The sequence below is a fragment of the Lagopus muta genome, chromosome 2 (genome assembly GCF_023343835.1).
Source record: "Lagopus muta isolate bLagMut1 chromosome 2, bLagMut1 primary, whole genome shotgun sequence".
Lineage (NCBI taxonomy): Eukaryota > Metazoa > Chordata > Aves > Galliformes > Phasianidae > Lagopus > Lagopus muta.
Window position 1 is genome coordinate 100,890,267 of NC_064434.1, and position 14,076 is coordinate 100,904,342.

Genomic DNA, 14,076 nt, shown 5'->3' on the forward strand with positions numbered 1-14,076 from the left:
TCTTACCTCAAGAGTTCCAATTAATTGCCAAAATAAACAGGTGAGACTATGCTGGGTCTTCACCATCGTGTCACAGCAAAGCTAATGAGGAACCAACGCTGTGTCTCTCAACATCAGCAGCTCCCACCTCTTAAGTGCGTGTTTGCTTTAAGGGGAAAGGATGTGAGGTGTGCAGTACTCTATACAGTGATTTTTTTTTTAACCTCCTGATGTCTCTCACAACATTTTAACTTTTAGCAGCCACTGGAAGTTGGGTATTTGCATGTCAGTGAGCATTTAATAAGCATGGGTATTCATTACCCAGTTGCGCTCTTGCAGTTTCTTCATCCTGTATTGTGCAAAGAGCCCTAATGAACCAGACTGCTCTGTGCTGCCATGACCCACAGCCATTTCTTCCAGCTGCAGAGCAGCAGGCTTCCCAAGACACAGGTGCAGGAGCAAGGAGCAGGTGTGTTGACCAAGCCCCAGAGCTCCCAGCATATTGCGCATGTGGAGATTACCCACATTTGCAGTGGAAAATGTAAACACTTCAGTCTGTAGGTATTCCCTCTTTCCTCTCAGGAACAACAAGCAAACACCAGGCTTCAAAGATCCTACCAATGAAAACATAGCTGAACCAATACAACTTCCAGAGCTTTTACTTAAATAAAGTAAAATGTTTATATAAAATGACGCCAGCTGAAAATTTCCCATTCACGTCTAGTGAACAGCAACACGCATGCACAGTCTCATTAATGTTAATATATATGTGCACCGTAATACACAATATTGTGGCACATATGGGCAACTTACTATCCAGTAAATAAATCTATCTTTTTATCTAGGGAAATAACACACATAACAAGTTTGGTGCCTTCAAAACAGTGCCCTAGTATTTTTCTGAAGGAGAATTTGCCATTACTTGAACTAACAGCCGGCTGCGTGGATGAGGAATAGGCAAGTGCCTTCAGACTCTAGTTAGCTGGCTTATGATTCTGTAGTTGGGCAAACTGTAAATCTTTCTGATCTCATGCCCCATTCCTAAGTTCAGCTTTAACTCACGGTTTACTGTTGCATAATTCAGATCGCAAACTCTTTCAAACACAAGGTATCTATTTATACTGTTTTTATGCTGCTGATCACAACTGAATCTTTGTCCATGACCACAGCCCCTGTAATATGAAACAATAGTGGTAATTAAGAGAGTATAATTTCTCTATTGTCAAGAGACTTTATTTTGACAGCAGGGCACTCAGAAGACTATGACAGGATTAACCAACAATAAGGCAGCAGTAATTTCCAAAGTAAGGAAAGACATGTTTTCAAATGCAAGTGTTTTGTCTCCTATCCTCCCAATGCTGTGATGAAAGAAACAGCTCCAAGCTCAGTAGCAGAAAGGCAAAACTTAAAAGACTAAAAACAGGTGAATTACATTGTGAGCTGGAGAGCCTCAACATATGTTTTTTTCACTGCCATCCAACGGTCCAAGCTCCAAAGGGTTAAATGAGACTCGCCACAGTTTGTTAAATATTGAATGCCCCTCCCAAGAAGCAATGGGCTCTATAATTACCCCCCTGTGCCAGGTCAAAAAGCTCTGGTTTGCTTGAGATCAGCAATCACAAGTTGTAAAAGTTTTTTTCCCTCAGAACCTGAAGCAATAAAATGACTAACAAGGGCTGTAAATTAAAGTGCAAAGGAAAACAGATGGACTTTGGTAGCAGCTAGTGCTAACCGAAACAGAAATAAGTAAGTAAATAAATAAATACAGGATGAAGTAGGAAAGGAAAGGTGTTTCAACACAAAAGCCATTTATTTCAGTTTCACCACACAGTGTGAGCTATGGCACTCGTAACTTCTTTACCCCTGCTCTGTGCGGCTCATGGTGCTTTGCTCAGTGCTGTTTGTGGGCTTAGATTTTTCTGCTCGTCTCATCGCTCTATTTGTTCACCTTTGCTTTGGGTATGACTACACATACGTGTTGCAATGAGGCAAGACTGGGTGGGGATTTACAGCAGGTTCGCCGCTCCATGGAAACTGCCTGTGTGCTTGCTGTGACCCTGTTCTCTTTGAGGAATAGGTGTCTTCTGCATACTGCCAGGTCCAACGCCGTTCATAGGCTGCTACTGTGCATTAGCTGACTGACAAACCACAAATCTACTCTAGCTTGTCTTGTAGTGACCTGTGCACGCTCAATCCAACACAAGGAGATTTAATGGCAGACACCTCCAGGTCACAAGGGAAGTACTGCCACCATACTGAGAAACAGGACAGCTATCTGCCCGTATAACCATCTGTTTTGAATATGCTTGCCTCCCAGCTACAAAGTAGTCTGGATATAGACTTACTCCAGTTTTTACTTCTCATGCTGTGCATTTTAAGCAGCTTTGAATGATGACAACAGATGTTCTAAATACTTTGTAGGTATAAGAGTCATGAAGATGTGTTTCCAGGGCAGTAAAGTGAGGAATGATGAGTCAGTTAGTGACCCCACCCACTGGGGCTAAGACCAAGCCCTAGAAGAAAGGTGAGGATGCCATGATGTATCAGACAGGTTGGTTTCTATAATCCTCAAAGATGCAAATAGAACACACGTTAATTACATCAGCATTTCTCTCCTGTGGTTGCACCCCGTCTAGTTTTAAGAACCTCTGAACCAACAGCTGTTTGCTTCAGACACTCTTACTTTCAGCCAAAGGTTTGCAGCTTGATGGAGTACCAAGCTGCGAGCTTCTAAGATGAGGACAGGTTTTTGAGTGTTGCCATTGCCTCTGATCTAATTTCCATCTCCAGTGTGCACAACAATTCCAGCAAAACAAATACTGTTACTTTTATAAACTTTCAGTATTCAAAACTATCTGGAAACAAGGCAAAAATAAACATAATAGTACTTGACTGTATGTAACACTGCTCAAAAATAAGTCAGTGTTGGTACAGTGAGCAGAAGCACACATTGGTTTGTGAAGGTCTGGCATGTTCAGAAACGTATAGTGAACAAGACACTATACATAATTTTCTAGTTTTGTCTCTTCTTATGGTCCTTTCAAGGCTTCATTCTGTGTAGACAACAGTCTGCAATAAAAAATAAATAAAAATAAAAATAAACATAAAAATAAAAATAACATTATACAAGTATCCTAATAGGAAGTGTCTGAGTTTACAAAAAACTTGTCACTGGAGTGCAGAACTGTTCCTGTTTGTTCATAACTTCGTCAGACCTAACCAATCATCACACATTTTCCAAAATGGTTCATTTTGTGGGCAAACAGCAGTAGCACTGTCTTTTGTGCTTTGGCATCATACACGGCCTATTTGTTAGGGACAAACCTTTGGTCATCCTCACACCCAAAATTGGCCAGATTTGAAGCCTCTAAAAAAATCTCAGTTAGAGTTAGATTGCCAAATACTCCAGCGAAACCTGTCATCCTCTCCCCGCTCATCTCTCCATCTGTTGACCACAATACATGTCACAGCCCCACCTTCAGCATTTCCTGGTGCTTCAGGAGTGACTCACAGATTCTTGCAACTTTCCCTGAAAGCAGACTTTGGCCATTTACTGTGTCTGTGGAGTGTCACAAGCCCATTCACCCAAATCACGTGGTAAAGACCCAGGCTGTGTCCCATTATCACCCCAATTCCTACTGGCTTCTGAAAGAACTGGATTTATCTCCTCAGACCTGATCCACAGTTCACTGACATCAATGGAAAATCTGCCATTGGCCTCCATGGCTCTTGAAGTTTAGCTGGGAAGTGAACTAACTTTAGTCTCTAAACAGGTCTGGAGATATAAATTATATAAATGATCAGATATGAAGCTGATCATGTAAGTTTGCCAAAGATGGGTTTACATGTTCCCCTGAGCCTAGTGATCAAAACATATTTGATGCATGATAGAACCAGTAATGTGTTTGTAGCATTTAAACTGTAGTAAGTCTGAGCTATAATTATGCTTTAATAAGTGTAAACCACAACTAGCCTACACTGCACTGCTTCATAAGCATTCAGCTATTTGATAAGAAGAGGTATCTCCAACTGCTGATGAAACTGTCCTATTTGTAAGCAGTGAGCAAGACCCTACCTTGAGAGCTGTACAGTGAGGAACGTTTATTTAGGACAGACATTGAATAATGTAATGTATTTCCCACCCCTCCTCCAGACACTGACTGGGATGTCTCTGTAATTAAGGAATTTCAATACTCGTGTTGTTTTACCATTTTAACCACATGCCTGATCCACTGGCTTGGATTCTATGGAGAAGCTTCCTCAAAATAAACTGGAAAGAGACTAAAATTCATGCTGTTGAGAATGGTCTTTCATTCCCAAAGCTTTGCTGTGGAACAACATCATGGAGAGCAATTCCCTCTGTTTCTAAGATACTGAGCAATGTCGATATATATAAACAACTGCATTCTATGTGGAAAGCTGAGGAAATAAAGATAATGAAATCTGCATTCATTCTGCAAACTGGGGTGAAATCAAATGCTGTTCTACAGAAAGCAATACAGTGCACCTATCTTTTCACTGCAGTTACAGTAGGGCTTCCTACTGCTGACAGTTGAGCGAGGATGAAATGAATCACCCGAAAAGGCCAAAATTCACTGAATTGGGCTTCCTCAGGCCACACAAATATCCTAAGTCTGTTCCACCTTCAGAGACTGAAGGTGGTGCCGTTGTACACTGACAGCAAAGACCCGTCCAGAGTTTGGAGGCAGTTTGGAGGCTGTGGAACTCTTCATTTTGGGGAAAAAAAGAAAAAAAGAAAAAAAAAAAAAAGGAAACCAACAACAATAAATTTAAATACAAAGTGAGGTTTACAATCAAATGGGCTTTCCTGAGCCTACTGACCCTGCCCATCTTTAAGCAGAATGACATCATCTGACAGCAACACTGTGAAAAGTCTATGCCTGAGATTTTCCAATCTTTCCAAGATTTCCCTTTGCTAATGTGATGCTGTTAATTCAAGTCTCTTAAAACTAGACCAGAAGACTGTTATTAAGCCACTCAAACCAGCAAGAAAAATCAAGAAAATTCTGGAAGAGTCTCAAGCAGGCTGTCCCAAGCCCCTGAGAACACTCATTTAACTGAGACCCATAGGAGACAGCTCCTCTTTGATTTCAGCAGAGCCCTTTAGACCACAGTGAATACAAAACCCAAGATGCAGCACAAACACAGCTGTGCAGAGACAGATCACGAAGACAGCTACCCTGTGCTTACTTTTCAGAACACACAAAGGTTCTAAACAGTTTCATTAACTGAGATCTGCACCTAAAAAGGAGTGGCGACATGTTTGTATTGTACAGCCAATGTAAACACAGGCAAGAGGAAGTTTCGACTGTCTTTGGAAATTTCATTGATTTCTCAGAAATGCAGCACGTCATTCTGGTTTTCTCTTTCACTAAAACCACTTAGTTTCCAAGACACTGCTGTATCTTCCTGAAAGATCCAGGTATTTGCTTGTTTTTAATCGAAGAAACAAATACATTAAAAAAAAATAATCAGAAACTGTTTTTGGTATCCCTTGCCAACCTTTTGTCTTATGCTTTGACATCACTGTCACAGTGTGGAAAGCAATTCTAAGAACAGCAGCAGGCTTTCCTGCCTGACTTCCTCTCCTTTTACTCTACTGACCGTTTTGTGTTTTGTGAAGCAGACTGCATTTTTGGGATGAGGAAAGTGCATACCCTGGTGCCAGAGCAACACCTTCCAGAGCAGGCCTAAAGCACAGCGGCCTAGCATGGACTTTACCACACTGCTTTTGAAATACATGTAAAGAAGAAGAACCTTAAGAAAGTGTACCCTGTGTGCACTGGTGATCTAGTTGGTTTTTTTCTGTTCGGTTGTTTTTCCCGAGGGATTATCATTATTTCTGTTAAAGAGTTCAGTGTTTATGGAAAAGTATACCGAATTTGAGCTACGTCAATCCTCAACTCCTCAGCCTGCACCAGCACGACCACAGAGGAGACCCCGAACACCCATGAGTGCTGACAACAGGGCAGGGCAGGGCACGACGGCCAGGAGAGGAGGCAGACCCAGTGGCGGCGCACAGACCCGTCTCCCAGTGACTCGCTCTGCCGGCAGCGGGGACACCATCCCCTTCTGACACCCAGAGCCGCACAGTTTCACCCCCTCTTCCTCAGCACCGACCGCGCCTCAGGGCTCTCCCACCACCCATCCCAGCTGGTTTCCCTGCTGGGCCGCCGGAAGAGGCTATATTTGGGCCGGGGAAGGGAAGGTAGGTGAGATCGGGTCCGCCCTGCTCTCTCCAGTTTCGCCTAGGTGCGGGGGGGAGGAGGAGGAGGAGGCGGTGGTTTAACTGCCCTCGCAGTCCGAGAGGCGGTGCCGCCGCCCCCCGCCCGTCCCAGGTGTAACCGGAGCCGGCAGGGCGCGGCGCACCACCACCTGCCCGACCTGTCGGGCGGCTCACACCGGGTCCCGCCGCGCACGCAGCGCTCGCTCTCCCCGGCCCGCTCCTTAGAAGCCTTTCCCCGGCCCCTCCGTGCCGCGAAGCCATGGAGCTGCTCCGCGGGGCCGCGCTCCTGCTGCTGCTCTGCGCCGCTGCCTGCGCTCAGGACTGTGAGTGCCCGCGTTCCTCCGCGCCGCGACCCCTCGCTCCCTGTGGAGCGGCTCCTGCGGCGCCACAAAATGGCGCCCCCTCTCCGCTGGGCCGGGGGCGGCGGTGCCCGGCGGCCGCGCTTCTCTCACCCGTTGGTGGCTGCGGCTGCCGCCCCGTCCTTGGAGCGGCCCGGCTTCAATGGGTGGGCGGTGGGCGGGAGGGTCCTGGGGGCAGCGGTGCTTCGGGAAGGGAGCCGTCGCGCTTCAGGGACCGAGGGGCGGCTGCTCGGCCCTTCCCTCTGCCGCCTCGCCCTAGGGAGCGCCGCGCTTATGGCCGCGCGTCTCTTGCAGCGTGCACCTGCACAATGAACAAGCGCGTCACCAACTGCAGGCTGGTCGACGGCGTCTGCAACTGCAACTCCATCGGCTCCAGTGTGTCCGTCAGCTGCGAGACCCGTGAGTAAAGCCCGCTGCTTTGAACCCCCCGGCTGCGCTCAAGCGGAGATGTGAAAACGGGTGGTGAGCTCCTGGCGGAGATAACGATAGAGAGGGAAGGAAGGGCTCTCCCAGGCCTCCCACGCCAACCAGCTGGCGATGGAGCCTTTCTGATTCCGACCGTGTGACTTGTGTGGATGCTCTTTAACAGTTCATCCCTAATGGCAGGGGTGTCTCAAAGACTAATTCTTGGCTTCCTTCGAAGTAATCATCCCAACTTCCCCCTCAAACCTAGAGCTTCTGTACCAAAACCTTACTCTTAGTTTGAGGTAGCCTAGAGCTCTTAAGCGTTTGCTTTCAGATCCCCCTGCTGTGTTGGTGTTGTGCACACCCACATCCTGGGTGCCTGCTCTTCCTTGTAATGGCGTCTGGTGCCGTCACGTCTGTTGTAACCTTGTGTTTTCCCAGCCTGAGTTCTGAACGCTCCTGTTGTGTAATGTGACTTTCTGCTGGTTATTTTTAGTGACTTCCAAATGCCTGTTGATGAAAGCTGAAATGGCAAACACAAAATCAGGCCGCCGTGAGAAACCCAAAGATGCGCTTCAAGATACTGATGGTCTGTACGATCCTGAATGTGAAAATAATGGTGTCTTCAAGGCAAAGCAGTGCAATGGAACCACCTGCTGGTGTGTGAACACAGCTGGTGTCAGAAGAACCGACAAGCATGACACAGACCTGAAATGCAATCAGTTAGTCAGGACGATGTAAGTCTTCTCAATAGGCTGTGCTGTAACCTGAAAACCTTCCTGTGTTTGGATCAGCCTTATGGGGTTTGTCAGTATGAATAATGCCCTAGGACTGAACATGGAGCAATAAGTACTTGTCACTTTTTCCTTTGAAAATAATGGGGAGGAGGGAAGATGTTTGGTGTTGTTTTTTTTATTCCTCAGTGCGTTTTATTTCCTCTCATGGGATTAGAAACAGTAGCGTGCACTTCACATGCATGTATTTTTAAGAACATTAACTGTATTTACATCCTACTTCAGGTGGATCATCATTGAAATGAAGCATGCTGAGAGAAAAACTCCTCTGAACACAGAGACGTTAACAAAGTAAGTGATGACTGGAAGGTCTTGTGGAAATATCTGCATGTACTATCAGATATCTAATGTACTTCTAAACAACTGCGTGCTTAAAAGCATTGTCAAATGTGCGAGCTCATTTGTTCATGAGACATCTTGGATGTGACTTATGAAGGTCCTTAAAACTTCATTTGCAATGGAAATTGATCTTATTTTGGAAACTGATTGCTCCTGGTAGAGGAAGAAGTAGAATATAGGTAATAAGGAGAAACTGTCAAAAAATTAAACTGGCAAAGATGAGGGAGGAACTGTGAAGAAGGAGACAAAACAGATTAGCTATATTTTTGGCTGAAGTAAAATCCTACCTTTTTGTCAAAGGTCGTAAGGCAAGAAAAGTGTTTGTAGATGTGAAGTTTATTTTGCTTATTTTCTTGGGGAAAAAAAAAAAATCCTACTGTATAGCTCCTCTTCCTGTGAATTCTCTGTTAGGTCTTCTGCTTTTTGCCAGTACAGTAACTGTTTATTTTTCCATAAGTGCAACTTCACTTTTGGGAATCAACAGAACTCTGCCATGCTGGGTCTGGCTGTGTTGGAGTTAACTTTTTTTCAAAGCAGAAGTGACCGAAACTGTACTGATAAGCACCAGTGTTTGAGCTGTTGCTGATCAGTGCTTACATACTGTCAAGGTCTTTGTCTCTCTCTGCTGCCATGGTGAGTAGACTGGGGATGGGCAGGTGACACATCTGAGGCAGCTGACCTGGATTGACCAGAGATACCTCAGATCATAAAATGTCACACTTGGCAATAAATCGGGGTTGGGGGGAGTGGTTCCAGAGTAGCTGTTGCTTGGACACTGCATGGGGATTTTGTTTTTTTCCTCCCACTGCTTCATTTAGTAAACTATCACGACCTATGAAGGATTTTTTCTTACTACCTTGCCTTCTCTCCCATGCTGCTAGCAGGGAGAAAGTGAAAGTCTGGGCTGGAGCTTACCTGCCATCTAGGGTCAGCTTTTCACAAACAAACTGCAGGAGGAAAAAATGTTACTAGTCTTTCCTTCTTTGGAAAAATAGTTGTGTATAATTGTACTTTGCTTTTTACAACAGTTATGGTTTTAATATCCTTGCAGATTTCTTAAGGATACAATTACCAGTCGTTACATGTTGAATGGACGCTACATAACTGGTGTTACGGTAAGAAGCACATAATTTTTAGTGAATATTCATAACAAAAAGGAACGTTGATTACTTTGAAAACGTGAATGTGCTACAGTATGTTACCATAGGCTTTCAAAATAATATTGCTTACTGAGCACTAGTGAGTAGCTGTATCTGAAATTAAATATTGGAAAGTTGCATGTCTGTCTGCTTAGTCTATATATGAATTATTTTTCACTAAAACATGGAATTTGAATTATACTATAAGAACTTTGCTTGAGAAGTACCATGAAATTGATTTAGAATGTGATCTCACAAGTTGGATCACATTTTGTAATACTTTGCTGTGTATTTAATAGTTGGATCTAAATTAGTCATTTTTTAATGGTGTGTGTTTTATTGTTGGTTTTTGTTTTTTTTTTTATATTCCAGTATGAAAATCCCTCTATTACTATTGATTTGAAGCAAAATTCCTCAGATAAATCCTCTGGGGATGTGGATATAGCTGACGTGGCCTACTACTTTGAAAAAGATGTAAGTGTCATGGGTAAAGTTTGAAAGACTAAGTGTGTATTGCATTATGTTCAGTAGCCTTACTGTGTGCTGGCTAATGCAAGGTAAATTGTTGGAATGCCTACATGATGTCTATTGCCAGCTGAACAAGCAAGTCTCTTTTGCTGTCTGCCCTAGGTAAAAGGTGATCCCATCTTTCTTAACACACTGAACATGAGTATCGATAACGAAGCACTGACTTTTGAGAGCATGATGGTCTACTATGTTGATGAAGTACCACCGGAGTTTTCCATGAAGTCTCTGACTGCTGGCGTTATTGCTGTCATTGTTATCGTAGTACTTGCAGTAGTTGCTGGAATTATTGCTCTGGTAAGTTCTAAAAAGCTGCCAGAATAGTAGTGAAGTTTGGGAGATAATGCACCAGGGTAATGGGACTCTCAATAGGTTTTCCTTTGTAAACTATAATGCTAGATATTGTTTTTGAGACTGGGGAGTAGAGAAGAGGTGATGGGATGCACCATTATGACGCAAGGGTGTTGTATGGAAAGTGAAGGGTTAGAAAAAGCACATTTAGGTCTTCACTTAAAATGAAACTTGACAATTAACCTGTTCTTTTCCTTACAGGTTGTCTCAAGAAGGAGGAAAGGGAAGTACGTGAAAGCAGAGGTAATTTTTGTTGATGCTATCTGGGGAAATTGAGCAGGTTAGCTAGAATCCAAATTTGATCAGGAGTTCTGGTGTAGGTTAAAAGCTTGCATTAGGTGCTGCAGGTATTTTCAAGTATAAAGAATAGAACAGTATAAAAGCACTGAAACTCTGTAACCGCTCTTTCATCCCTGTAGTCGACCGTGTATTTTCTGCAGTAGCTCCAGAGGCAATTGGCCATTTGCATTTCCTAGGATTTAGGCGGGTGGCAGTACTGGAGTCAAGTACCGTTTTACATATCTATAGCAAAGGCTGTGCAATCCACAGGAAGCACTGGTAGACCTGTTCTATTACAAACGTCATTGCTTGAGGTATTTGCATGAGCCTTGCAGTTCCCACTGAATGGAATGATGCCATTGTATGTTGCTCAGCGCCAAGTGCAGAGTATTTATATAGGAATCCAAATGTTGTAACTGAACAGTCAAGCTGACAGTGCTCTCTTTCCCCACTTACCCCCAGATGAAGGAAATGAATGAAATGCATAGAGGACTGAATGCATAACTGAAATCAGCTGAAGACAGAGTGTGACTCAGATGAGGAAACGACAGAAAGATGGGAGGCATGGATCTTAACTCTTGGAAGATTCTTTCTGAAGGGGAGTCAGTTGTGCTCGCTTAATCGCTGTTAAAACAAAGCCTAGACCAAAACGAAGCCTAGACCGGCAGCCATGATCCTTCTTTTGTTATCTGTTGAGAGTTAAATGCCCTATTTTTACTCTAGTCCAACTATCACTCCCTGATTTTTGTAATGAGATATGCTGACAACTGCTGCTACTAGGCTTCCGGAGCATAAATGTTTAAATAGTTCTTTTAGTCCTGTGGGAGGTTTTTTTAAAAATGATGATCTTTATAGCCATGTCGTAATGACAATTTGGCTCATGTATAATGAAACATGGCTTTGTTTTTATGGCAATTTGTACATATTTGAACTAGCTGTAACTTTTTTTTATGGCAAAACAATAAAACTTTTGAAACGGGCTTCTTACTCTTTCATGTTGGAATGGTGATCTATGAACTATCATACTGCTTACTTCAATAGTTTAGTACTTCAGCAGTAGTAGCAAAGGTGAAAATATTCTAGAAACCCAAGGAACAGTTTGTATTAGCTATCTACTCTTGTAGTAAGCTGATTATTTCCTTAATTGAAACTTATGCTTTTAGTTTCAACTCCTCATGTGTAACAAGAGTAAAATAGTAATATGGATTGTTTGTAGAAAAGAAAAAATGTGCTGTAAAAACAGCTATTTGAGGAATATGTAGACTACTCCTTCAAATTGGTATGTAAGTATTTATTATAAAACAATCACTGGTAGGGTTGGGAGTGGGTAGACTTGGTATCTGCTCCCAGAGTGCCAGAAAAGCTCTTATACCATAATTTCCACAGTTAGCCATTGTGAAGTTGTTGCACAGTTAAACTGTTTTTGCTTTTATTACTGTTTACCATCCACAGAGGCTGACCAAATTTAGCAAACTATCTACCTCCCGGAAGTTAGTGTGAAGAAGCTTGTTTTGGCAGTCAGTAATGCATATAATGTATGCTGTCAGGTAAACGTGTGTAGTCCACCTAGCATCTGAATTATAAAGGAGATGCTGTAACTCCTGTTGCCAAAGACATAATGAGATACAAGATAAGGAACTGAATCACAAATCTGATTGTTAACGTAGTTTGTTTTGATTTCCCCCTCCCTAAAACAGGAAAAGTATGCTAAACTAGTGTGAGATTGCTACCTATGTGCTGTGTTTATAAATGGGAGACATACCCTATGTGTCTCCAAAATAAAATAGGAAAGCTGCTGGGCTGTGTTGACCCTACGTATGATGTAATAGGTCACCAGCATACCTTCTGTTTTTAAATAACACATCAGCAATTATAAGGTTATATTACTGTGCTGGATGTTGATGTTACTTGTTAGTAGCAGTGCCTACTCCTTCGATTCTTCTGACTTGTGGTGCTATGAACTTAGCTGTCTATGTACAAATTGAATGTAAGTGGGGTAAGTGGAGGCACTCATGTCAGTTGCTCTGTTGAGCTGCTGCTCCTGCCAAGTAAAAAATCCCACTGTAGGGAATTTGCTGGAGTACCTTGCAGCCTTTCATTTGTGCTTGTCACTGACAACTCTTGTATTGGCAGCAAGACTGTTCTATATACCCTCTGCCTTGGTGTGCAGTTGAGTTGCTGAGCTATGCTAAATCTCATGTAATTCTATAAGCTGTTAAATGATGTCTGGTTTTCAGTAAGGTTGTCTGTACTGTTGAGTTAATATTAGCCTATTGTACTACGTGTGCACACAGGCATGTGCACCAGTTACAAAATTTACTGGTGATAGATTGATATATACTGATTATATTTGAATGCTAATTAAGTGTTGGTAAAACAGGATTTATCTTTTTTTCTTTTGAGTGGTTATGGGGCATCCATTTCCTTAACTGAAAAACAAAAATCAGTATTTCTGTGTATGCTAGTTATGCATAAGAAGGATGCTAAGTTAATGAAGGTTTAGATTAGCATCTATTTCCTATCCACTGTGTGTTTAACAGTTACACCCATCTTCTCGTTCCTTCTGCAAGCAACAGGATGATGAAGTAATCACAGCTCATAAAGGTTGATGGTCTGTACCTAGACCTGTGCTGATGAACCAGGGTGGTGAACAGAAGAGGGAAGTGGCAAAAGCTCAGCAGAAAGGCGATTGATCCAGTGCAATGTTCAGCAGCTGTCACAACAGAAAGGGTTTGTCATGGACTGCGCTCACCACAAAGAATGTTAGCGGCAGGTTTGGGTAGTGGCTTTCTGTAAGTGGGAGATTACAGTTCAGTAGAGTTGCCTTGAGCAAACTGCTGAAGGAAAAGGTGTAACCAGCCCCGAAGTGAGAATAAACTTTAACAGGCAGCAATTACACTTAACAGGTATTTATCTCTTTTGAAGGTGGTAATGAGGTCCCTTGAGCCCACCTTCTCTCCAAATGTTCATGAAAGGATGCTTATTTACTTCTTACGCTTTCATCTGCTTTAGCTGTAGTTATCAGTGAATACAAAGAGAAGTAATCCTATCTATTTTGGTCAGACCTGGCTTTAACACCTTACTATGCATGCCCTGCAGAAGGCTGGGTGTTTGAATGGTAGTTATTAAAGCCTAATTTTTCTACAGGAGCACAGCCTCAAGCAAATGATTTTGGTGGTCGAGATTATCAGGGTAGGTGGTTTAAAATAAGGTCTGAGAAAGTATGCTTGTCGAAACTGAAAATAAATCCAACTGCCCCTCCAGAAAGGTGTTTTAGGAGGTAACAGGAAGATTTAAGGCTATTAAAGGCCACAAAGGTTCTGCTGACCCTACACGCGGCCTTTTCCTAAGGCAAGTGTTGTGAGCGCTGATCTTCCACCATGACAAGAATCAGCCATGTTCCTTCAGCGAGTGCACTGGCAAAAAGGCTTCGAAGGCATTTTCTGAGCAGTAACAGGAATGCATTTAGCAGCAGACAGAAGCATTGCCACCGCGCTTATAGCCGAAAGTGGCTCTCCGATTGTCTCGTTCATCGAAACGCAGCAGTCATCTGTGCTATAACCTGGGGGGACGGGAGGACAGACGGGCAGCCAAGCGCACCCGCTAGGCAGCGCCAGGCGCCTGTGCCCGCCCACCCCGGGAGCCGACCGACCGCCGTC

The 14,076-nt window shown here is 43.3% G+C and overlaps 2 protein-coding genes across 2 annotated transcripts in view; one reads left to right on the forward strand and one right to left on the reverse strand.

The window, feature by feature from the left end:
* Positions 1-14,076, reverse strand: part of SPDYA (speedy/RINGO cell cycle regulator family member A) — a 42,231-nt gene that overhangs the window by 7,546 nt on the left and 20,609 nt on the right. The window contains exon 4 of the mRNA XM_048937110.1: positions 7-3,048. Coding sequence (XP_048793067.1) covers positions 7-66 — 60 coding nt within the window. The 5' untranslated portion in view covers positions 67-3,048. The remainder of the gene's footprint in view (positions 1-6; positions 3,049-14,076) is intronic.
* EPCAM (epithelial cell adhesion molecule) lies at positions 6,619-11,397 on the forward strand. Its single transcript, XM_048937109.1, is given in 11 exon segments — positions 6,619-6,646; positions 6,649-6,750; positions 6,753-6,823; positions 6,825-6,984; positions 7,487-7,727; positions 8,010-8,075; positions 9,175-9,238; positions 9,635-9,736; positions 9,893-10,084; positions 10,340-10,381; positions 10,880-11,397. Coding segments are annotated over 11 exon segments (1,110 nt in total). The 3' UTR covers positions 10,922-11,397.